This window comes from Vanacampus margaritifer, chromosome 14 (assembly GCF_051991255.1).
Source record: "Vanacampus margaritifer isolate UIUO_Vmar chromosome 14, RoL_Vmar_1.0, whole genome shotgun sequence".
NCBI classification, from domain to species: domain Eukaryota; kingdom Metazoa; phylum Chordata; class Actinopteri; order Syngnathiformes; family Syngnathidae; genus Vanacampus; species Vanacampus margaritifer.
The window spans coordinates 16,531,739-16,557,220 of NC_135445.1; the positions used below are offsets into that span (position 1 = coordinate 16,531,739).

Genomic DNA, 25,482 nt, shown 5'->3' on the forward strand with positions numbered 1-25,482 from the left:
ACATAAAAGTGGAAAAAATAGAAAATAAAATATGGTTGCATCTTTTAGTCATTGGCACAGTGCACTCTAAAAACAGTTGTGTCAAAAGTAACCCAATTATGGATACAAAAATGGACCAATCCACTTAATGGGTCAATTTGACCCAACTTTATGAGTTGTTTTTCACTAAAAGACCCATGTCTTGACTCAAAGTTGGGTCAAATAGACCCAAGTAGAGGATCGGTCCATTTTTGACCCATAGTTGTATTATTTTTGACCCAACTGTTTTTAGAGTGCAATTTCATAATAATTCATCAAATTGAGTTAGTCAAAAACGAGTGTAATATTAATTTAAAAATGAGTGTGATATTTATGTGTGTTGAGGTTATTTTTCTGCCACTAGGTGGCATAATTACATTTGTAAAATGTTGATGACAGCACAGTGGGTTTTTCTTTTCATATTAAAATAATCTAATCATCAACTCTTTATCTTTCTGCACATTTTTTAAATTGTAAATTACAACTTGACCCGAGTCCCCACAAATATATGCATTATTATTAAATTTATTACTGCTAAATTTTGATGTGGTCGTGTCTGCTGCGTTGCGGCTAGAATTCCTCCAATACAGGCATAACAAGTAAGGGACTGTCATTAATCGTGCGTATAAAAAAAAAACATTAGAAAGGAACTTTTAATTAATTCAAAATTAACGCACTCATTTTGGCACCCTTAGTGCATACACGTGCATGTTTTTTTTGTGCCAGTCCTGCATCAAACAAACAAACTAGATCTGACATTAGGTCCTCCTCAGCAGTAGTTGGCGCTATACTAAGGCAGTTTGACATATATGCGACTCATCATCTGCTTATGAAAGGAAAGTCTTTATTCACATTTTTTTTGTCATTATGGTAAATGAAATGTTATGTATGAAACATACTAGCGGTATCGGTGAGTACTCAATACTCTTACTGGTATCGGTCTGAAAAAAAGTGTTTTGTTTTGCATGATCAGTGGCTTACAAGTTTCAAGATGCAACCTATAATTGTCGCTTTTTTGTTGTTGTTTTTTTTTGGTCCTCAGCTGACACCAGCAGACAGTTCATCCCTGTCAGACTACAGTAGCGAGCCTGCGCTCTACTTCTGATCACTGGAGCACTAAAGTAGCACCTCACCAACGGGACCGACACCTGAGGCCAGCCTGCCTGCCACACCTGGACCTGAACCACTTGTAACTTTGCCGGGGCCCAAGCACACGTTCCCTGACGCCTTCAGGGAACACAAGCCACGGTACTATCGCCACTCGCCACGGGATTGTCCAAATCTACAATCGATCATATTCGTTTTGGTCGACAAACCTTAAAAGCAGCTGGACTGTCTTTTCCTGGACAGTTGATCTGTCAAAACGTCCGATCCAATGAAATATCTCGTCAGCATCTGGACAGACGTCCCCCCTCTCCAAGCCGTCCTGTGACTTTGGTCCATCCTAGTTTACACTCGCATCTGGGCGATGTGGACTTCAAGTCCAAACTCCCACAAAGAGCAAAAAGCTGCCAATGCCGATGTGGAGATGACTCCGCTGTGACAGTGTTACACAACTCCGTCAACAAATTTCGGACCTTAATTGTGTTTCCTCGCTTGCAGTAAAACATACAAAAGAAGATCTGAAAGGGTGCCACATCATTGTTTTTGTACGTGCATGGTTTTAGTTGAACCAACGGCTTAGGTTGTTTCTTACTGTAAAGCTTCCAAATGCCTTTTTTTTTCTTTTTTTTTTGCTGCTGCTGCTGCTGCTTTTTGTATGTTGTGGCAAACCGTATTAAAACAGCAGGCAAACTTCAACACCATTCTAACAAAGAGGCCAAGTATAAACGAAATCAACATGCACCCTGGAGGAAGTTGTTGTCAATCTGTAGCAACTCTCATTTTTTGATAAATGCTTAGAAAAAGTGACCTTTGCCAAAAAATGTCTGTATTGCTGGTGATTGACGTGCAGTATATCACCCGGCCGAATGTCTCTGCGTCCTCCTCCTCCAGCTTCTTGTGTATTTATTGCTTCTCAATGTTGAAGTTTGCATGTCTTAGACCTGCTTATGTACAATTTTGTATGTTTTGCGTGTAAAGGTAGTAAAAAGCTCACATCGGACCTCATGTGCTCTCACATTCCACGGAGGAAGAAAGCTGGTCCACTTCAAATTAATGAAGGTGATGTTTTGATCACATGTGAAAAGTTTAAATGAAGATGTTTTTTATTGACAGGAATGCACCACGTTTCCATTTTTTTTTTTTTTTTTTTTTTTACTCATAATGCCAAGTGATTCAAGTGTTGCTGTAATGGCCTCAGCCCTTCTTCACACTCAACCCTGGCCAGTATTGTTGTACAGTTTCATTGTAACACCAGATGATCATAATTAACATTTATTTTCTGCTCGTCATCACCAGATGACCTTTCATAATGCTGCGCCAGTCCAATGACATGTAATTGCCGTTAAACAGTCTTGGATGTGAAATGTGTTTGCACTGTCTTTGTTTTTGCCAGTGACAAAATACGTGCACTTAAAATGAGGGGCTTCTTTTCTCAAGCGGTTTGACAGCTGATTGTATGTCACATACAGTGGCTGACTATAAACAAGAAATCCATTTGACCATTTTTCCAGACTGGAATGCAGAAATCCTTTGTTTCGAGACTGAAACTAAAAGAGTCGTGAAACTGTAAATGACGAATGCACTGCCGAATGATGCAATGTCCACTTTTGTTCACTTGCCACACCCTTGACTCTTAACTCTGAAGATTGTTGGCCACAGGTGTGTTTGTCTTCAAATTCATTACACCGTATAAGTCAAATACAATCCATGACACTAGTTCTTCTAATTTTGAAACCTTCAAAAAAATATACACATTTAAATCGAATTAAAATGGAAGTCAACATAAGATATGCTCTATGTGCCCCTTGTAGTCTAAACATAACATTCTGATTAATGCGTTACTAAGTAGCAAAATCCACCTGTGTATGTTCATGCTCAGGGCTCAGCGTCAGAAAACAGGTGAGCCGTGATTGGTTGTTACCTGTGCCCTGAGCAACTGTGATGTCGTTTACAGCAGGTGGCAAAGTGGTCTCCCTCTGAGATGGATCAAAACTGCTGCCTAACTAATATTCCACATACGCAGTATTAATCAGAATGTCGTTTTGGCTAGTAGGGCTCCATAGAACATATTGTAATTTTTGGGGGGTTGACTTACCCTTTACAGTCAAAGAAAATTATTTTAAGTAACATTTCTAATTCATAAAAAAAAGTTTACCGGTAATCATTGTAAAAGATTAAATAATATAAAAGTAAGCACCGTTTTGTAAATTCCTGATAGACACATAATGAAGGGAACAAGGTATTTTATAGCAGCTGGATTGGTAAATTTTTGGATCTTTAAAGTGGAAGTCAACCTTAAACATTTCTTGACAATAATATGTAATATGTGACCTCACTAGTCTAAACAAGACATTTTGATTAATATAAAATTTTGGGAATATGAGTTATGAAGCAAAATCCAGCCGTTTTTATCCATCTCAGGGGGCGGCCATTTTGCCACTTGCTGTCACCTGAAGATGACATCACAGTTGCTCAGTGATCACGCAACAAACAATCACAGCTCACCTGTTTTCTGAAGCTGCGCTGTGATTGGTTGTTACCTGAGACCAGAACAACAATGATGTCATCTTCAGTCGACAACAAGTGACAAAATGGCCGCCTTCTGATATTGATCAAAATGGCTGGATTTTGCTGCTTAACTCATATATACCTCTAACGCAATATTAACCAGAATACCGTATTTAGACTAGTAGAACATATTGTCCAAAAAAAATTGGGAGCGTTTGACTTTCCCTCGTGTTGCTCTTATTTTCTTTTTATTGCTGTCGTATTGCCTGTGGTGATGGTTGAACTGCGACTTTAACATTTTTGGTTGAACTCCAAATTGTAGACTTCTGTTGTTTGGAACTTTGGAGGTCCCACTGTACAGGGTGTCCATAAAGTCTGGCTGCATGGTTAAAAAAATAAAAATACACACTTACTTAAAACAATATTTTAAACATGATATCCATAATTTTCAATGCATAATTGGATGTGCTTTGCAAAATTCAGGTGAACTCGAAGATTACAGATTTAAACCACAAGACAACACATTCAGTCAATGTACTAAAATCGATGACAATGCAGATCTATTTCATCGAGCTCAACTGAATTTTGCAAAGCACATCAGTGTGCATTGAAAATGATGGAAATCATGTTGAAAATATTTATCAACATTACAATTGAATAAAAAAAATTAAGATTTTAAAAAAAATATATATATTATGTACCCAGACTTTATGGATGCCCTATACATTACATTACAGTTTACACACCATGACTGTCTTTTCACATAGTTGAATGTATTTTTAATCTTCTGGGCGAATGGACTCCTCCACGGCTCTTCAACAGCATTGTCTTTAACAAAAGCAACTATAAACTCTTCACTAAAATATTGTCAAATGTAAGCTGCCCTCTTCGAGCATTGTCAAAATGAAATTGTCAAATCCTGTCAGGTGTTCATATAAAGGAAGACGTGCTATTATGAGTTCATAAAGCAAAGAGTAGTTAAAATCAACATTTACCAAACGTGAGGACCCCCCTTATCGCGTAGTAAAGTCCTAAAACTAGCTGTAGACCAGCCTGCGCTCGCTGCATTGAATTCTTGGTGGGATTGTTTGTTGTCTTTGATCCGTCTTCGACTAAAGGACTAAAGAGGTAGACTTCCCAGCAGTTTTGACACTTGTCTTCAAACACCAGCAATAACTTCCAAAATGGCCATTACCGAGACAAACAAAACCTACAAATCACCAACAAAACCAGCAATGTTTTTCCAGCTATTCCACTTCGTCTTGCAAAATGAGCAGTTGGTGGTAAAACACTCCATTTTGTCCACACTTTTCTTTTTTTTAAGTCTGCATTGCCGCCGCTGTGTAAAATTATTGATGATGATTTGAGCAAAAAATGATGTCATACTTGTACAGATGTATGTTAAATAAATATAAGACTGGAACAAATGTAAATGCTGTGTGGGAATGTATGAGATCATTGGTCAAGTGTGTGCAAAGTTGAATTGTTTTTGTTTATCAAAGTCAATCAGGCAGACAAGATTGTGGAGGATTAGCGCATATATGAGAACTGTGATTCTGAAAATGTGGTACAAAGATCACTAATGGTATGCTGACACACTTCAATTGTATTTTAGCTTTTTAGTACAATACATTTAAAGAGGTGTGGAACTGCCAATGTGGAGTAAACAGTTTGGACTTGCGCATGTGCAATTGTGGCATTATGAAGTCAAAGAAAATCCTGTGTTTTTTGCGTTTGACCTACGTTTTACCAAAACGTTCAGACGACTTGATCAATATGTTTGAACGACTTGGCGGTACGTTCAAACGACAGCCTCGTCAAAACTTTATTCCACCTTGGCAGTCCCACGCTTCCATATATCTTCAAGGACTATTTAAAAAAGATTCTTTAGTTACGATTTTTATTTAACTGAGACGTTCAATACATTTTAATTGATTTAAGTAATAAATTTTAAAAAATGCCCATTGCATTGTTAATGTTTAAATTGAAAGATGGTACAATGTTTTTACAATAGTATAAAATATACTTTTTTAGGAGTCCACCGTCTTGTTTTTCATGAGCACGTCTTAGGCCTACTACACTACATTATTATGTCAGGCATGATTAGAATATTTGCAGAATATTTTTTGGGGTGGTACTTTAAAAGACACAATGGCCACTGAAATGACTTTAAAGTGATAAAAGTAATAAATAAAACTGATGGCACCCGGTAGGTACTATAATTGAATTTTGTTGCTTATGCTCAGTTTAAAAATGTGTTGTTCATTTCACAATAACTCAATTATTGTGGTAGCAGTTTGCAGTGGAAACAATATGTTGATTTTTCAAATCTTTTGACTCTCATGTAAAAAGAAGTAACCAAAACATTGAAACATTTCTCAATATGATGCAGTGCAGTTTTACGGAACAAAACGACAACTACAACCATGAATATATATTTTTATAAAAATCTCTGACAGTGTCAAACAAAACTGATCATGACTGCAAACGTCAAATTTTTGATCAAGCGCTTCTGCTGGAACTTTGAATTACATTGTGCAATATCTCAAATATACCTGCAGTGTTTTTCCTGTCCATCACATTCAGAATGTTGAGAGCAAATAATTTCAACAGGCCTGTTTTGTCACCTTTAAAAATACAATTAGTCAAATGTTACATTGTTTTTTAAGTACAGTTTAAGATCCATTTTCTCTGATTAGTGTTCTTTCTTGCGAGGCTCAGAGGCTTTACTGAGGTTTCCGGCCTCGTGCTTCAGGACACTCAGCAAAGATTGGGAGCTCTCTAAGATCTGTGGAAGAAGAGCAGCAAATGACATGAAACGTATAGTAGATCATACATAGTTATTAGTACGTTATTGTGCGTTAACAAAAGTGGCAGCGGTGTGTTGCTTAAACTGCGACGCAACTTCCTTGAAAACCAACATCAGTCCCAAAAGTCCTTCAAAATGGCCTCATGGTTGACTATTCCGCTTCTGAAATTGTCGTCAGTACTCCTTAACGCTGACTATTCATCTACTTAGCTTTGGGCCAATTAAAAACAATTGGCCGTGTGTAGCGCAATTGATTGTCATTCACTGCTCGGTAAAGGATCATCATATAGAACACAATGTGGAAATGATTCCACTCATGGTTGTCTGCTACCGACGGAGAAAGAAACTTGGACATTTTCACTTAGAGGTGCACTCACTTTTGTTGCCAGCAGTAGTAGTACACAAAAAAAGGACTGTATGAGTTATTTTGAGGTGGCATTAATTTATTCAGTCTTTTCCCTTAAAGTGTTACCTCATTCACTGCCATTGACGGCTATAGACGTCAAAAATTCATTTTAACTATTTTTATTAGTTTAAAATGTTTTCCCACTTTTGTTAACAAGAGTATGAAAACCTATAATTTATTTTTATTGTACATTTAGAACAGATATAAAATTGGTGAATAATCATGAGTTAACTAGTGAAGTCATGCGATTCATTATGATTAAAAATTTATCGCCTGATGCCCCTAATTATTAATAATCTTTTTTTTTTAAAGAAAAAGGAAAAGTTTATTAAAAATGTAAATTATTTTTTTTAAATAATAAAAAAAGAAGAAAAGATTATTAAAAATCAGGTGCATCAGATTATTTAAAAAAAATCTAGGTTTTCATACTCTTGTTAACAAAAGTGGAAAAAATGTTAAACTAATATAAATAGTTTAAATGAATTTTTGACATCTATAGCCGTCAATGGCAGTGAAAGAGTTAAAGAGGAAGTCGACACAAAGATTTTCTTTACAATATGTTTCTTGTGGCCCAACTAGTCTGAACACAGCATTCTGATTAATATTGTGTTTGTAGAATATCAGTTAAGCAGCCAAATCCAGCCACGTTTATCCATCTCAGGTGGCGGCCATTTTGCCACTTGCTGTCGACTGAAAATTACATCATAGTTGCTCTAACGACCAATAACAAATAGCAGGAAAAAAATGAGCCAGGTCATTTTCAGTCGACAGGAAATGGCAAAATGGTCGCCCTCTGAGAGTGATGAAAACAGGTGGCTGTTGATGCTATATTAATCGGAATACTGTGTTTAGACTAGTGGGGGCACATAGAACATACTATTACTGTAAAAAAAATATTTTTGGGGTGTTGACCTTCCCTTTAATCAAATATTTACAAAAAAATGTGAAAGGCGGACCCACTGTTGTGAGATACTAAACCGTGTCTGAGTGAGTAAATTCAGTATAGTTGTTCAGTATTTCTGTAAGTCAGCAAAGGACACACACCTTGATGTATGCAGCCTCGGTCTCTGCGATGGTGCGGTCAAAGGTGGCGCGTGCAGCCATTCTTTGTGCCAGGCTTTCATTGACCTTACTCAACTTTCCAGAGAAGACACGGATGTCATGCTGCAGTCGTTCCTTCTCCTCTTCTTCCAGCTTGATTTGACGGTTTAACTCTTCCCGCTTGGAGCATAGATCTTCGATACCTGAAGGGGGACAGGAAACAATTATCGGTGTCATAAACAGGGTTGGGAATCCAGGTTCAGGAAGTAGAAACATTTCCACAGATTGGCTTTAGCCACAGGTGTTTCAACTGATCTGGCAGTTAAACAAATTTGTTGAGTAGAAGACACTGTGACTAAAACCAAACTGTTTCAGGGTTTTCACTTTCTGGGCCTTGGTTCACCAACCCTGCTTATTACTGCACTGCACCTCGATGCTCTTCCATTGAGTTGAGCTAACCTGTAAGGTGTGTGTTGTGTATGGAAAGGTATGGTGGTCTCAGTTTTATAGTCATCCACATCATCATCACTCAAGCAAAATAAGTGGTGATGTAATGGGTGGGTGGGGATACACAGCCAAAAACAACCACCTGTATATAGTTGTTATTTAATTGTTGGAGGCAATAACAAAATTACCCATATTTGTGTGAAGCCTTCCAGGCTTGCATTTCTCTCATTCCAAAAATGTCAAATTTTTCACCCAAAAATTCACCATTCATTTCCAATGCACATTCAACATTACATGTTTAAATCGTTGTCATTTGGGAAAAAAATTTTTTTAAAAATCAGCTTATTCAATTCCCCTTGAAGGATTTTCAACATTCCAAAAATTCATACTTGCCAAACTATTGAAACATTTATTATTAAAACAAAAAACCCAAACCCAAATATGTTTCTCTTTTTTTCCAGCGTATCCCTACCGATGCTAAAAATCCCCACCAATAAAATTCCCACCCCAAAAATATTTTTTTCTTGTTTTCTCTTATTCTCTACAGTTTTTGACAGATTCAAACCATTCCAACTTTTAACCGTTCAGCTTCCCTTGCGCCCTTATTTCCTTGCTTCTTTGTATCCTTGCTTCTTTGTTTTCCTGTTACTATGTTTCCTTGCTTTCTTGTTATTTTTATTATTCCGCAATTTTTCCTCCTCCAACTACTTCTAGTTTTTAAGAGATTCAAATAATTCCAACTTCAACATGTTCAGCTCATTCCACGTTATTTGATATATTCCACACATTGTTATCATGACACAATTTTTCATTCTGCCTCTTATTCTTCACGTGCAATTTCTCCAGAATTTACATTCTCTAGTCATTATGAATGAGTCAGATAAAATTCATAGTGGTTGAAGAAGTAAACAAAGCTTGTTCACTTACAATTGACGAGCTCATTATTGTAATTCTGCAAAGCGCTAGCTTGTTGGCTCATGGCGTAGGTCTTCTCTCTCACGTCGCTTCAACCGCGTGTGAACGGAGCATGGGTCATGCATGCAGGTCGCTACGGTAACGTAAATAATATAGCTCTTTTTGATGTCACGTTTCAAAGAGCACGCAGTGCGGCATGTATGCTGAGCTGGTCAAATTTAGAATCCGCGACGCGACTACCATCCCTGCACACACACATGCAAAAAGATGCATAGGAAAAATCTGCCCACGCCAGGTATTTTTTTAACAATGATCATTACTCAGAACAGTTTCTAATAATTAGCTAATTTCAAACGGGCTATTTGGTGCTAAACCTTGCTTAATTATGTTGCCATTGCGTGATGATGTCAGGCACAATTACGTAACCCATTCTCAAAACTTTTTACATAAAAATCAAAAAACATACTTTCCTCACCTAGCACCATTATAAGACCAACAGAAAATATAGAAGCGTAGTAGTGGACATGAAAACAAGAAAAAATGTTAGAAGTTATGATTTGAAGATTTCAATAGCATGAGTCATAACAAAGGTGTTTCAAAACTTTTCACTGGTAGCAATGTGTTCATTTGGATGATGTTATACTCACATGATTGTAGTAGTTGCAGTTATGCTATTGTTTAAAATGTTAAGCAAGACTAACTTGAATGAATAAGGAATATATTAAGGCAAAATGATCTTCCACTAGAACAGGAAAAAAATGACTTTGTAACGTTTATTTTAAAAGTCATTTGGAGAAGTAAAGTTAGTGTTTGCAACTGAAATAATTTATAACAAAATCTCCACGCTATTGCATTTAAAAAATACATTTTTTAATCTGCAAAATGTGATAAAGTCATCAACAGATCATCTGACTAAAATGAAAGATCATCAGTCCACAATTTGCATCTACAGATCTCAACAATTTAAGAGTAATTAGTGAACCTAATATGTTTTTGGACAGCAAAAAAACTTTGGAGTACATGGACAGAATCCTCAAAAGTGAGTTACTTGTAAATGTTTTAACACAATCTATCAAGACAAAATTATGCTAATGAAATGAAACGTATGCTACTTAAAGCAATACGCCAGGCGCAAGGTGCACTATTTTATATTTATTGGTGCAAAAACTAAAATAAATCCAAAATGTCAAATCAGTTCCTTGTGCAGTCTTTGAAGAACCACTTCCTCTGCAAATCAGTGCTCTTTCCTCCGAGGCTCTGACGTTCTACTGAAGTTTCCTGCCTGCTGCTTCAGGACACTCAGTAAAGACTGTGAACTCTCCAAGATCTGTGGGAGGAGAAGCAGGAAATTACATGAAACAATCTCCAGATCAAAACCGCTGTTTGCACAGGGAAGTGCATTGTTTTTTTTTTAATAAGGCTTGATACGTTGTTGCCCTGATTAGTGAGGCAAGTTGAAGAGATCAGTAGCAGCAGGGTGGGCCTTACTCTTCATGATGGACTTAAAACGAGTGAAAAAATATTGATGAAAACAGCCATTAAGTTGACTTCCGTTGGTAAACTGCACATCCAAAATATACTGTGCAGAGAATTCTTGTGAGCCCTCCAAAGCACAGTACTTAAACTCATCCTAAAGAGACTGTGTTCTCAACTCGGATCTCAGAGTTCAAAGGGGTGTTCCAACACACTTCCTGGTATGAGGTCAGAAAAGTCCGACTTCACCTTTCTCAAATGCAGCATACATCCTGCCATGTCAATCAGGCACGACCTTCAGATTTATGACTGTTGACCAATAAATAGGACTGTTTCTGTAGCTGGCCCACAAAAACATCCATATTTTTCAATCCTCTGATTGGTTGTTCAAAGCAAGCGAAATTTGACAAGCAAGCATTTATACATTCAATAAACAGAATATCTGGCAGAATTGAAGACATTTTCTACGTTGTGAGGAACTGCAAATAGTAATTTGTCCAATTTGCAGCATTAGGAGGTTGCGTTTGCTTTAATCATAAATGTCTTAACAGATCAAGTTACATTTTAACATAAGATTTCTTATTTGATCGCATCTTCATAGGATAGTGTGAAAGAATAGTCAAGCAATAAACTAGTCAGCCTAATCAGGACACACACCTTGGTGTATGCTGCCTCAGTCTCTGCGATGGTGCGGTCGATGGTGTTGTGTGCAGCCATTTTTTGTGCCAGGCTTTCATTAACTCTGGTCAGCTTTTCCGAGAGGCTGCGGATGTCATGCTGGAGTCGTTCCTTCTCCTCTTCTTCCAGCTTGATTTGACGGCTCAACTCTTCCCTCTTGGAACACAGGTCATCAAAACCTGCGGGGGACAAAGAAAACAAATTGTTACATCAAACCGGCAACATTTTCTTTCTTCTCATATGGTTGAATCAGATCTTAATTAAATGCTGGATTCAACTATTTGGACACCACAACAAATTACAACCCAACATGATACATAGGTTACTGTACAGAGGTTAAATCAGATAACTGAATTTAAATGAATGCCAAATATAACATTTGGAAGGCACTTATATAAAAATGCTTTGACAAAACTGCTTCACTGAGTCCTCAAAGCACATGTAATGTACTCATTTACAATATAATGACTAAAATTGGTATTATCTTTATATAATTGTGGATTAGTTCCTAAGAAACAAAAGGCACCATATTATGGCCATGCATCTCCGTACTTTACAGAACCTTTATCATGATGGCCAAATGAATAAATGAACCACTTACACTTGACGAGTTCATTGTTGTAAGTCTGCAAAGCAGCAGCTTGTTGGGTCATGTTGGTCAGCTGACAACCGTTGTTAACAAGGTTCTCCTAAACTTGCAAACTTCAAAATCAAAGCATGGAGCTGAGTTGCGCCTAACCTATGATTTTCCTCAGCAGCACCGGCAAACAATGAATCAAATACACAACTTCATAAAACAAAAAAACAAAACAAAAAAAGTTCTGCTCAGAGTACGTCGCTGCCTTCTACTTCCTATTTGTAATCTTCGTGGTTTGGTTTAACGGTGGTTGAAAACTGTGTTAGTAGTACATATCCGCCATCTATTGACGTGGAATGGTAACTACAGTACTATGGTGAGTCCACAATAGTCTGTAAAATCAACTTTCCGGGCTTTAGTGAATAAGCATTTTGTTTACATTAAGGGGCGAATAAATAACATAAATGAAAGCAAATTGTACAAAAGAAAAAAGTGGACATGATATATTTGTGTGTCTAAACCAATAAAAACGCATCATTTGGAATATGTCAACACTTCTGGTTCATGGTTGGATCCTAGCTAACCAATCACAATCGCAAGTTGATTTGCATGATGTTCAAGTTAAAAATGTTACAACACATTACAACCATACTATCCTGGCATCCACTATACCAAATAAAAACATGAGGTACCCCCCAAAAAATTAATAAATAAAAATAAATCCCCCCATGCTTTTCTTATGTGGGAAAAGAGTCAAAAATAAAAAATAAAAAAAATAATTGGCCAGCATAAAAAAAATGCGGGTCTGAAGGGGTATAAATGTTCATGTTAATGATTTTTCTACATCATGCATGCACCACTAATCCCCAGATGAGTACAAAGAGCCCTGACTTTTTAAATGCACCTAGAAGCACGTATGTTCCCTTCAGTGTGGAGTGTTCAGGGTGAACGCTCCACAGTTTATTGAATGTGGGGAGGGGTGGAGTGGTGGAGAGTGACGTCATGTTCGTCACCGCGGACATATAGTGTGTTAGCTAGCGTACGACAAAATTGGGACGGTAAGTGGTAAAAACAAGAATACAGCTTTGAGCCCAGCCCAAACTAGCTCCAACTCCAGGAAAGCACTCCATGCACAAGCTTGACATAGAGGCTGCCGTAATGCTTTAGGCCAGAGATGGCAGTCGCAAGTAAGAAAAAGTGACAAACTCTACAATTCAACTTTAAATTTTTCTGCCTTTCACTATAGGTCGCTGGCATAGCAAAAACAACAGAGATTTGTTTGTAATCAATAAATAATAATTTGGGGACAAATTAACACACAGTATTTATGTTCTTTTACCGAGAAACACATTAGAAATACATACATTTATTGTTAAAATATGTTCACAGATGAATCTTAATTTCAAAAATATTTGTCTGTTATTGAAGGGAATAAACTGTAAAATGCAACTTTAAAACTCAAGAAAAAAAAGAGAGAAAACATTTAAATTTACTGAGGAATTAATAGTACAAATTTTTAGTTTTAGGAAAAAGTTAAATGACTTTTTTTTTTATTGAATCACTACAATTACTGTAATCTCCTAGATGGTTGTAAATACCCCCCCCCCCCCCCCCAAGTTTACAGTTGTAATTTTAACAAGATTTTGCATTATTTTCAGGTTGTTTTTAATATTTAATTAGAAATATTTACACATTAAAAAAATTCAATTACCTAGAAATTTAGCACATTGTATTACAAATAGTAATGCTTAAAATTACAGAAATGTGCTTTTATTTGTTGTTCTTAAAGACATTATTTTATGGACATAGGTTGTCTATTAATTTGTGTTTGATGCAACATAACAGTACTATATATGATACAAAAACATGTGATTCACCTTTCAAAGCATTAAAAAAAACTGTTGAAAAACTAGACAATGGGTATAAAATGGCAACAATTTACTGTCATGCTAATTCAGACAACTTAGCTCTGAGGATCATTGTGACACACAAACCCCTCCAGCATGGTAAGGGGACGGCTCACAGAGGAGCATTGACAATGTATTAACATTTATTTTGATAGGACATCTAGAGACAGAGGAAAAGGGGAAAGCTTGAGAGGATGAATAATATGCGAAGCAAAGAATTGGACTTGAACTGAAGGATGCTGCCTCTGCTTATGGGGCATCAGCACTAACAACTAAGTATACATTTCATATGATCTAAAATTACTCAAAACAGCAGTAGCGTGGCTCAGTGGTAGAGTGTTTGTCTATTATAGGTTGTGGGTTTAATCCCCATTGTGACCATGGCAAATTATCCTTGAGCAAGATACTAAACCCCCACTTGCTCCTGATGCTGGGTCATCAGAGAGTGAATGAGTAGTCATAATGTAAAGCGGTTTGAGGACCTTGAAGGGTGGAAAAGGGCTATAGGGGCTAAATGGACTTCATGCCCCTGGCAGGGTCACCCATAGCAAACAGGTCCTAGGTGAAGGACCAGACAAAACACAGCTCCTCGACCCTTATGATGATCAACACAAATGGACGGACGTTTCCCTTGCTCACCATGGACTCCCTCTGGTGCCAGGCCTGGAGGTGGGGCTTGATGCCGAGCGCCCGGTGGCGCCTATTTTTGTATTTATATCAACATTTATTAACATTTTTATTTTATTTTATTTTACATTGTTTTAAGGTGGCATGGTGGATGACTGGTTAACACGTCCGCCGCCCAGTGCAGAGGACGTGAGATCGAGTCCAGGTTTCGGCCTTTCTGGGTGGAGTTTTCATGTTCTCGCCGAAACTCAAAGGTGTTCAGGAAACAACAAAAACAAAGTATTAACATTGCCGTTCCAATATTTTTGGAGGGGACTGTAGATAGATAGATGGATAGATGGATGGATAGATAGATAGATAGACTGACACACTCAGGTGCGATATGATATCGCATATTTCATCTTTTGGAGGGGAGAGGAAAAAAAGAAAAAGAAAATCAAGCTACGTGACGTCATTGCACATGGGCGGAGTTTAGGTCCAAGCACCATGGCTTCGGTAGAGACCGAGGTGAGTGAGTGAACCTTATATACTGAAGCTTGTTTCACTTTTCGCTTCTTTCCCAGTTACCAAGAATGTGTTACTCTATCGTTCGTGGAGGCTGCGTGGCAAAGAGGGATAATTGTCTTTATGTAGGCGTCGGTTTGTTCATTTCCCGCTGCCAGCCTATGCTCTCCTGCTTTTGTGCTTACCGGAGGGCAGCTGAACGTGTAGGAAGATGCTGCGCCCCGGAACCTGAATGTTGTGTGCTGGCGCGTTTTATGCTAAGCTCGCTGTCTTGTTCATACATGACCCACCATGTCCAAGGCAATATCTTGCTCCTGTCTGCGTTAAGCCTTCAAAATAAACCAAAACGGGATTCATTCGCCCCCTTTGAGCCAACGCCGTTCATGTTTTGGCTGTGTACATTTTTGCCGGTCTGTGGTGGCTAGTTGCACACGGCTGTTTAGCTTTTTGCTAGTTAGCAGACAGTGCACGAATACGAGCAAAGCGATGTATACATTGACTCTGTGGCTAGCATCCTCTTCAAATTAGAATGAAGTGTAATTACGTTTTAAAATTTGCAGGAATATAACAGTATTTGGCAATTGGCTCTGTTAGCCTACATATCATAAACAGCCCTATGCTAGCTACATAAACACTGAAGGCTGAGCAGCTTCCATTGTAAACACATGGCAGTGGCTCACAAGCCTCGTTCTTTTCTACATATTAAACAAGAATCACTTTATTTGTTCTTCTTGAAGTACATGAACAAATGTACTTTTTCTGTAAGTCAGACTCTGGCGTGTTGTCATGGTTTTCTAACCTTTGATAAGCGCTCCGGACTAATAACATTCACAGATTCGACTGTGACATTAAAAGAAAAATGTTATACACAACGTGAAGATGCAACAATAAGTATTCATCCATATGAGCCTTGTGTATTTTAGCTTTTGGCAGTGGTCGGTCACTATGCGTTGTGATGGCATCGACTGATTTTAAAGGTGGAAGCTGAAGGCTTCATCTGTGGATGGTCATGCTTTTGTCTTCTGCAGCACATTGATGATAAACGCTGGCCTTCTATAAACCACAAGCATTATACAAAAGACAAACTTTTGTTTGTATTTGTGTTATTTATTTACACTTTATCATTGTCAGCCTGTACATTTGGTACCTGGGACTCAAGTGACAATTTACTCCACTCAATACGACCACCATCACATTACAATCATAGAAACCATCAATACTAAAAAAAAAAACCACAATATTAACACGTAATTGTGCCAAGTACGGCATTTGGAGCAGACATGACATGTTTTGCTATTTGAACTAGACTTGCTCTGACCAACTAACCAAATGATTGAAAAATGCAGACATTAATAATATAAGCTAACTGGCATCGAGGGGAAAATTTGATTGACTCAAGAAACAGTACAGTTTTAGGTTACATTGGCCAACACCACTTATTCGGAAGTCCCTGTGCAGATTAGGTTGACATAAAATCCACATCCATGTTGTGAAAGAAGTGCAACCAAGAGAAAAGCTATGGAATAAAGATAATATACTGTTAAATGAATGTAATTCAGTTTCATGGAGAAAACATTAGAATTTAGGTTGTAAATGCAGGTAGGCACTTCTGATAATGCAAAAACAATTACGTTCTTTCTCGGCATGATACTGAGGAAAAAAGTGTACTCCTGTTGCTCAAAAATGAAAATTTTCTGTTGAGCAGTCAACCGATTGCGTACAGAGAAGCTCAACTCAGACAATGAAGGGAGGAAGTACACAGGAAATTGGAAGGTAAAGTACATGCCAGTTAATTTGGCGCCCTACAACTTTCGATAAGGAGTCTCACATTTGTGCACAGAAGTGAACTAAAGTGCATGTTGAAAATGCATGACGCACTTTTGACCATTTGGTGTTTTGTGGCCTTGCTTAATGCAACTGACTTATTTGGAAACTGAAAACTTTGAAAAGAGCCAAAGTGGAAGTAAAAAAAAAAGATAGCATTATTATTTAATTCATAATGCAAAAAAATAGTATTGTCACATATTGAGATGAAATGGCAGAAAAATTATTGAATCACAAAATGTTCAGAGTCAGCACTCAGCATTATTACGATATTGCTGAAATACACCAAAACAAAACAATCAGATTCATGCTCCTAAAGCACTGGATGTTAGTTTAGACAACAAAAATTATAAAATTAGCAAGCCTACATAATTTTCGTATGCTTTATCAGGCAGCATCTAAAATGAATTTTCATACACTCATTAACCCTTAAAATACACAGTGGTATATTTAATAAACAACAAACTTGCCTTAGTTAGTTTTCCATCTAAAGTACATTACACTTCTGCCCCAGTCTTCTTTTGTAGGTAAAACAACTGGACCAGAACAAAATCTCCCAAACGTGTGTGAAAATGTGTTATGGTCTGATCGAACCAAGGTTTAACTTTTGGTTATATTAAAACAGTATATTCAACACAAGCACAACACTGTAGTCACTCACCAAACGAACAACCATACCTACAGTGAAGCATTGTGTTTTTTTTTCTTTTATTAGTAATGGGGCCTCAGACAAGGTGGAATTAATTATGGACAGTTCAAATTAGCAGTCAGTGTTAGCACAAAACCGGCTAAGCCGTCTCATAGAATCCAAAAATGTCAGGAAAAGCCTACTCGAACATTTAGAATTTATTTGGGGTCAAAAAGAGGCACATTAAACGAGGGAAGATGTGTGTTGATTCCCGTTTAACAGTAGTTTGATTGTGATTGTTCATTTCTGAAGATATTTAGAGAGTGTGCACACTTGCACAATCACATTGATTCAGTTGTTTATTTTACAACCCCCTCAAAAAAATTAAGAAAAAAAGGAGTAAAGTTGTACAGCTTATAGGTCACATTAATGATGAAAAAGTTTTGGAATGATTTATCTTGGTCTCGTTTTATATCATAATAGTACTTCAGTTGTAATATGAATTATAGTGTTACTTCACTTTTTGCTGGTGATCCGTTCCAAGCTCCCCTCATCCCCCTCCAATAGCTGAATATCCATGAAGTAGAAAGGTTGGCTTATTTTTTAAATATTTTATTTCACACCTCTATTAAGCCAGTACGAGGCCTCGCCCCTACACACGTTTCCTATCCTTCTAAACACTTGTTACACTTAATAAATTTAGAATAAATACCGAGCTGCTAATTATAGGCTGCGTTTATACATTTTCCGCACTACATTACGACGACGATGACAAAACGTCTAGTAGGCCTACTAGTAAGTACACCCCCCCCCCTCCAAAAAAAAGAAGAAGAAAAAGACAGATCATTTTAAAGAAAGACCTGCATATCCCAATACAGCATTTTCCTTAAAATTGCATGAAATTCAGGCCAGCCGGGCTCCTAACATGAAAAACTGAAGTAGTCCAACAATTTTCCAGGTAGCCTGATCCTTTGCTAAGAAATATGGACCTTTTTTCAAGTCGTATCATCACAAAACTGAAAATAATAGTAGAACTAAAAATGGTGTTTGAGCAGTGATTAAAAAAAATAAAAAGGTGGCGGTGCCGTCTTCGTGCGATTCAGTCGCCAAATGAGCGTGTTGTTTTTATAACGCGTGCCACGAGTCTGTGTGCTGTGTATGGAATCTCTTCCACTCACGATAATTTTCAGTTCGCCCTCTGGGCGAATGGTACCGTAAACCGAGTTCACCCGACGCGATTTTTAGTGTCCATTGGCAAGTTAGCGAACGTTATAATAAAGCTCAGCCCCAAAATTAATGGCAATTTTCTATTCTTCTACTGTCTAATTTCGAGTTCCTGATCATAAAACAGCCTCGGCTACCATCACGACTTAAAATAAGGCTGGTATCATTCAGCACTGATTCAGATGCCTGGTATTGGTACGTACTCGCCCATCCCTAGTCACAATATGGTCACAATTTCACAAATGAAAATCCGCAATATAATGAATCCGCAGTAACGCAACAGGAAAGTAGCTAGGGAACACTGTATTCACCGCTTGTGGAATGGAATAGTAAAGCTGATCTCTGCTTTCAAGTTCACACAATGCTTCTTCCCTCTGCTGTCTTCTCTATATAAAGCTACTTTCTATTTTTTACACGTTGAGACTAGGGATAGACATTTTGATTTAAAAATCTTTGATTGACTGAGTCAACCACACCTCTGCTGATTGACGCTAAGTAATGTACTCATGTATGACCTTAATTGCAATCAGACACGATTGATCAATACCACATTATTGATAGGATACTGAATAAATAACTGGACATTTCTTGCTTAAAAGTCCAGTTATGCATATCACCCCAGAATTCCATTTTTGCAAATGTACTGTTGTTTGAGCCTAGGCAAGGTATGCACTCAATGTATGCACTCAATGAATGCTCTTGTTAGAATGTGGTCTGCTGTGCCATTTCAGATCTGCTGTATGTCTTGTGTTTAGCTGCTTTGCGATGCCTTATGAATTTAAGACTATCCATGAAGTCTTGGTGTAGATCCATTGGGTTTTTGTGACCTTTGAGCCTAATTAAGCGTTCCCCTTTGTGACAGTAGCTAATACACCATGATATTCATAAATATTGGTGAGTTAAGATTAAGGTGACTCATCTCTAGACAGAAGTCTGTCCCAAAGAATGTTTTCAATGAGATCTTATTGTCTAAAATAAATGGTGGTAAATAAACTGAGCATTCACTGTGGAGACCTCCGAAGGCTAGAACCAACAGAGGGAGCCACCATGTCACATGGCTGCCGAGGTGAGTGTGCATGTGGAGAAAGAAAGGAGGAAGAAGAACAATCTGGTTGCTTGCTCACGCTCTCTTGCTTTCTCTTGCTGTCCGTCAACCTTGCTCTCTCTCCCCTGCTTGGCTCCCTCTTCTCATTGGAGGCCAACAGAAGAAAGCAGGTATGATGCTTCATGGAGGCACAAAAGGCACGCATAGCTAGCTTTCTGTTTTCTTTCTACTTGGTTGGTTCGGAATTGTCTGAATGAGATGTTTTAGTCGTGCTTCTCTGTTTCTTTGAGCCATTTACTATTCAAACCAGAATCTCCTGGTTCGAACTGCTGCTGTTTCTGTGTTGACATGTTCTCTGTAAGGTGTTGTTTTTAAGACGTTTACTGCTGCTTTTTCTCACTCTTTCATGGCATATTTGACATGACCTCATTATCAAGTCTTGAGGAGCAGTCATTGTTGTGGCAGTAAGGCTACTGTTTCAAAGGCAGATAGGAGCCTGCACTTTTGGATCCTGTTATTGGAGAACAGCAGCTTGTGGGTTCAAGCCCCAGAGCAAGAGCCGCATTGAAAATGTGACGTCATATCAGCCCTGCTTGTCTTTTATGTCTTCCCGAGTCCCAAAGCTCGATAGGTATCTTCAATGAAGTAATCTCATTGAACATACCGCAGCAGAGAGATTCATCATCAATCTGTCAACATGTTAGGGTCACATTTGGTGGGATTTGCCATTTTCCTGACTCTTCTCTCTGTCCGACTAAATCCTGATGCATCTATGTAGATGGAAAAAGACCAATATGTTCAGCGATTTTTCATGTGTCAGTTGGTGATAAAAGGACATACCAAACTGAAATCCAGGATGAGGAAAGGTACTGAATTTGGATGAGCAAATAAATAACATTTGCTACTACTCTACTTGCAATGCTGCTGTTTTGTTCTACTGGATAGTTTCAACTCATCAGGCCCTTAATACAAGACAAACAGTATTAAAACCGCTGTAGTTCTGAGCTCATGTTTTGGGCAGGGAATCTGAACTCTCTGAGCAATAGATAAAACCTAAGAACAGGTACTTAGCCATCTAATTATCAGGCTTGTTGTTTTTGTATATAAAACTAAGCTATGAGCCTTTATTCTGGTGTATCAGAAACTCTGAAGAAATCAGGAATCATACCTTTTTCATGTAATCCTAAAAAAATAAATTTTTGGTCTTTGACTGGCATTTGCAACTTAATTAAGTCGCCTTCGTTAAGGCGGGGATTGGCTTTAGGAACCCTTATGTTCCCCATCTAGTGGAAAACTACGGCAATGGCTGCATTGTGGTGGTAAACAATCCAGTTGCGAAATGGCGGAGATCTGCAGACAGGCTTCTCTGCCTCCCTTCCCCCTCCCTCCCTCCTGATATAGCAGATGTTTCAAATGTCCACCACTAGGGGGAGGGAAGAGCACAAAGTCTTTCATAACTGGTTGTCCTCAATCCATGGAAATAATGAACGGAATGATTCTTTTTCTTTACACACAAATTCAGACCAAGTTCTTTCAGACCGTTGACCTGTGAGAATTGCTCCCTTAGACTAGATGTTTTTTGGGAGAGACTTAAAGTCTGGCTGTCAGGCCTGGCCTTGCTGCTGTCTGAAAGTGCATGTTCACCCTTGGCTCAGAGACTCATTGGAGTATGATTCTGTAAATGTCACCTGAAGTCTCATTTTGTTGGGTTATGCAGTTTTTAGACAACATGTGTACCTTTTGAATTGTCCTTCAAATCTGAGTCCTTGGTGCATATACATCTACTGGATGAGCCATGAAATATTACACCTTTCATTTGTGTCTGCTGCAGTTATTTTGATTGCAGGTCATTCGGTTGGGATTCTGTATATTAAGGAAAGAAAATATTCAAGATAAATATTGTTTTTTACTGCCTCAGTCAGCAACACGTTTGGTTAGCTGATGTTTTTATGTATAACAGCAGGCTGGCTGGCTTAATTGTTTCGGTAAGGCAGCTAGCTTTTCAGGTAAAACATTGCTTTTACAAAGAATAAAGGCATAGAATATCAAATTTGATAACATCAGTGTGAACTCAATACCCTCTTTGCTCTTCTTTGGTACTGTTTTCAGCCTATGCTTGATTTGCTCTAGAGGAAGTGGCACATTTAGACAATATATATATGAATCTGGTCAAATAACTAAAATAGTATCGTATATAATATCACTAGTTCTCTGTAGGACAAGACACTTTTCTGATGAAGAGAGGTTCTTTACCATCCTTATATCGTATCTATTCACCTAAACTCCAGTCATTTGTGTCTCAAATGCAAATGAAAATCTTAATGGATCTATGAGTTATTTTCAAGGTTATTATCTATCTAATAATGTTAGATTGACTGTTAATTTGGTGAAACTGTATTCAGTTTAAATAATGTGTGGACATAAGCAATCTACTCACTCAACAACAACAGTGGTTAGCTGGTATTTTAATTACTATAATTATGTAAACATATAAAAATGTGTTATTGAATCTCTCATATTTAGAAGGTTATCCAGTAACAAATGTGTTCTTCTTCCACTAGCCCACTGGTCTTGCCAAAGGAAGCATTTACAAAGGTGAAGAACCATCTAATAAGGACGGACTGGACCTGGCAAACAATGGAGGGACAGGTATCATTTGTATATCTTCAAACTTGAAGATTTACGTTTAATTTAAAACCAAACAGAAAACTACCCAAATTGCAAACATTTTTTCATTTTTTTCATTCATTTATTTTTTTCATTTTTAAGTACAATTTCATGGTAGTCAAAGATGTTTTAGTCTATGGTATACATGAAAAACATTGTAACTGGTACTCTGGCACTGACCGGACTGCATTGGCATTAAATTGGTGACCAATAAAGACTCTGATTCTGCTTCATCTGCCTACTTAGATGCAAGAATGTGTTCAGCTGAAGTAGTGTTATCACAATACCAAAATTTTGACTTCGGTACTATACCTGTATAAAATACCTCAATACCGGTACTGAAACGGTACCTTGACAGAAATCTAAAACATCAGCAAAAGCAGCAAAATAATTTTTGTTTTTTTATTACCAGTAATTCAAAATATTAGGATGTATACATGTTAATTTGTGTAAATACTGTATATATTTATCATGTATATACTGTATGTGCTTTCACATTGCATGCCATATTCTTGAAGTACTGTATTTGACTGTATCTGATGTCATCCGTTTTAAATATTGGTAATACAGTGGCACTCCCATGACTCAATGTAACGTTGCTAGAGTGTGCGTGTGTGTCTCTGGTCTTCTCCATTACGCTCCCAATTAGTCGAATGCGTAATCAAATACTACAAAATGGGAACAAAATAATTTACACTCGACTTATTTTTTAAGGGACGTGTCAAAAAAATCTGTCACAACCTGTCGCTTTGTCAATCATCTGGGCTTTTTCTATGAATACCTGTGATTTCCTGCTGTGTGCCTGTTCATTGAACGCACCCTGAGTCCACTGCAGGGCCAGGAGTGAGTGTTGCTTTTTCTTCTGCTTTCACCGCGAAAAACATTTGCTCTTGTTACAAAATGTCATGTTGGTTGGCTTGCCGCAGCTGTCGGCCATGTAAGAAAAAAATCCATATGACACTTAATTAGCGCGTCGTGCTTCTCAACGAGGAGTGCACGGCCAGAGAGCGCTTCAGTGTTCAGTGCGTGAAGCCATCTTCCTGAGCAGTTTCACACACAAGCTGAAAGAGGCGTGCCGCTTAAGGCGTTTTCCGCATATCGGTAGACAGGTGGCCATGCGTGTATGTGTACCCGCCTTTAAAACAGAGTTGGCGGGCTGTCTCTCGGAACCCACAGATTAAGCTCCAATATGTGTTTTCCTCTGATAACGGGTTTATAATTCACCCCACCCCAAAAAACTGGAATAAGCAAAACAATTTATTTTTAGGTAAAATTTATTGGGAGCCACTCAGATTGTGGGCGCAGGCCACATGCAGGCCCTCAGTTACCCATCCAGGACCTAAACAATTGGTCTATGTGCAAACTTTGATGCTGGAGAACAGTTCAGTAAACACAAGTATATCTGTATATAAAGTTTTATTATATAATACCTTCCTGCCCACCCAAACGAATCATCCAAAAAGAAATGAACGTTTGGTAGTTAATTAAACCATATTCTTTCAAACAACTTTTATTTATTATTTATTTAGTGACGGTGCTGTCTTGCACCTCTAACTTTAGGTAAACTAGTGTTCTAAGTTTGTTTTTAATGTAGGCAAAATACAAAAGCTTTTATTTTTCACTTGCGCAAGTCAATGCCATGCAGCATAATGGGGGGAAAAAATGCTATGTTTTTAGCGTTTAGCTTACAAGTACGTTCGAATGTATTTGCAAATATGTTAGAACCAGTGGTGTAGTGGTCCCTGGAGAAGTAGGTATACTCTAAATTTTCACTTATTTGTTTATTTATTTAAGTAGCCCAGAAAAACGCCCTCTTTTAGAAACGGTGACATGTAAGAATTAAAAATCTGTCATTTGTACTTGCTCACAATAATAAAATTATCATGACTTGTTAAAAATAGTTTGGTAACACAAGCAGCCTGAAATAATATAAAATGTATTTATCATGAGAGAAAAATAAAGTATATGGCATAAAAAAATCTTATTCAATATTTAGTGAACAATGAACAAAAAATAATGAATGGCGGAACGGTGTGTATTGAGGCTGTTTGAGTGTCCAGAGATCTCTGTTAGATAAAATCATTTTTGCAAAGGTGTTTTTTCTTGCATTAAATCTGTCTTCAAGTTTTGGAACACGCAAAGAGGACAAATAATTTCTTCCTCTTTCAGTATCTGGGTGGATTTAGAAGTGGGTGTACTCAATACTGACTGAAAAAGAAGTGGGTATACGAAGTATACCCGCGTATACCCTGGACTACACCACTGGTTTGAACGCATTTACAAACTCATTGTAACAAGTTTACAAATTTGTTCAAACAGGTTTGCCAGTCAAAAATGTTTACTCCACGTTGGAAAGTTCACACTTCCACAATTTGGCAAGCTAGACTGTCATAAGGTATTTTGTATAATGGCATAAAAGGTGGAGGAAGATGATCCAGTTGTAAAGAGTACTTTTTTTCCCTTTTCTTTTCTTTTTCTTTTTTACAAAATAAACAATGCTGAATGTGTTTCTTTTAACAATCTAAGATACACCTTTGGTTGTGACCCACAGATAAACACAAAATGGAAATGGACAGGCTGGCTTCTTCTCCTGTGGCAGAACCAATGCTTAATGGAACAGAATGTGACAACACCAGGCACAACAGCCCGGCATACAGTTCTACACCAGACCACAGCAAGGAGCTATCATTAGTAAATGAGAATGGTTTGTCGGACATGGACACGCCACACGGTTCTGTTACTGGGAGCAATGGAATTATTCTCATGAAGCCGCAACAGCAGGACAGTTCTGAAGCCACGCCTGGTTTGGCAATTTCCTCCCACAGGACTAACTGCTCACCTTTAAGCGCACACACAGGGGTACACTTGACCAAAACTCCCCCTTCCTTAGACTCTGGGCCTACTCAGACTTTAGGTGCACTATGGACCGACCCTATTACAGGAACCACATCAGGGCAGGAGACAATAGACTCTAAAAATGGCACAGCCCCAACTACCACCGCTTCAACACCCATCATGGTACACAGAGCTCGCAAAACCATGTCGAGGCCTGCTGTCACTCTCGAACAAAAGGTAAATGA

The 25,482-nt window shown here is 37.9% G+C and overlaps 4 protein-coding genes across 6 annotated transcripts in view; 2 read left to right on the top strand and 2 right to left on the bottom strand.

Moving 5' to 3' along the window:
• tprn (taperin) overlaps nucleotides 1–5,063 on the top strand; it is a 35,022-nt gene extending 29,959 nt beyond the window's left edge. Inside the window, exon 4 of the mRNA XM_077586112.1 lies at nucleotides 1,061–5,063. Within this exon, the coding sequence (XP_077442238.1) occupies nucleotides 1,061–1,123 (63 nt within the window). The 3' untranslated portion in view covers nucleotides 1,124–5,063. The remainder of the gene's footprint in view (nucleotides 1–1,060) is intronic.
• A 986-nt stretch (nucleotides 5,064–6,049) lies between these two features.
• LOC144063999 (microtubule nucleation factor SSNA1-like) lies at nucleotides 6,050–9,633 on the bottom strand. Its single transcript, XM_077586116.1, has 3 exons — nucleotides 9,261–9,633; nucleotides 7,890–8,089; nucleotides 6,050–6,418 (listed from the first exon to the last, which is right to left on the bottom strand). The coding sequence occupies exons 1-3, from the start codon at nucleotides 9,310–9,312 to the stop codon at nucleotides 6,326–6,328; spliced, it is 345 nt and encodes a 114-aa protein (XP_077442242.1). The 5' UTR covers nucleotides 9,313–9,633; the 3' UTR covers nucleotides 6,050–6,325.
• Nucleotides 9,634–10,096: 463 nt separating this feature from the next.
• LOC144033945 (microtubule nucleation factor SSNA1-like) lies at nucleotides 10,097–12,275 on the bottom strand. The gene is made up of 3 exons (XM_077542371.1): nucleotides 12,001–12,275; nucleotides 11,379–11,578; nucleotides 10,097–10,575 (listed from the first exon to the last, which is right to left on the bottom strand). The coding sequence occupies exons 1-3, from the start codon at nucleotides 12,050–12,052 to the stop codon at nucleotides 10,483–10,485; spliced, it is 345 nt and encodes a 114-aa protein (XP_077398497.1). The 5' UTR covers nucleotides 12,053–12,275; the 3' UTR covers nucleotides 10,097–10,482.
• Nucleotides 12,276–14,971: 2,696 nt separating this feature from the next.
• Nucleotides 14,972–25,482, top strand: part of ehmt1b (euchromatic histone-lysine N-methyltransferase 1b) — a 31,225-nt gene continuing 20,714 nt past the window's right edge. For 2 of the 3 annotated variants that reach the window (XM_077542294.1, XM_077542295.1), the window contains exons 1-3: nucleotides 19,723–19,905; nucleotides 22,297–22,384; nucleotides 24,954–25,474. In XM_077542294.1, coding sequence (XP_077398420.1) covers nucleotides 19,738–19,905; nucleotides 22,297–22,384; nucleotides 24,954–25,474 — 777 coding nt within the window. In that variant the 5' untranslated portion in view covers nucleotides 19,723–19,737. Of the gene's footprint in view, nucleotides 15,018–19,722; nucleotides 19,906–22,296; nucleotides 22,385–24,953; nucleotides 25,475–25,482 lie in introns of those variants that run through there. The other variant, XM_077542296.1, reaches the window with a different exon arrangement.

Bases quoted from the DNA above. Each gene is read 5' to 3' on its own strand.
- LOC144063999 (XM_077586116.1), bottom strand. From the start codon at position 9,312: ATGAGCCAACAAGCTAGCGCTTTGCAGAATTACAATAATGAGCTCGTC. The intron at 8,090-9,260 runs GTAAGTGAACAA...GTCCCCCTTCAG, and splicing joins CAATAATGAGCTCGTCAATT to GTATCGAAGATCTATGCTCC. The intron at 6,419-7,889 runs GTGTGTGTCCTT...CTTCTTCCACAG, and splicing joins CCGAGGCTGCATACATCAAG to ATCTTAGAGAGCTCCCAATC.
- LOC144033945 (XM_077542371.1), bottom strand. From the start codon at position 12,052: ATGACCCAACAAGCTGCTGCTTTGCAGACTTACAACAATGAACTCGTC. The intron at 11,579-12,000 runs GTAAGTGGTTCA...TGTCCCCCGCAG, and splicing joins CAACAATGAACTCGTCAAGT to GTTTTGATGACCTGTGTTCC. The intron at 10,576-11,378 runs GTGTGTGTCCTG...CTCCTCCCACAG, and splicing joins CTGAGGCAGCATACACCAAG to ATCTTGGAGAGTTCACAGTC.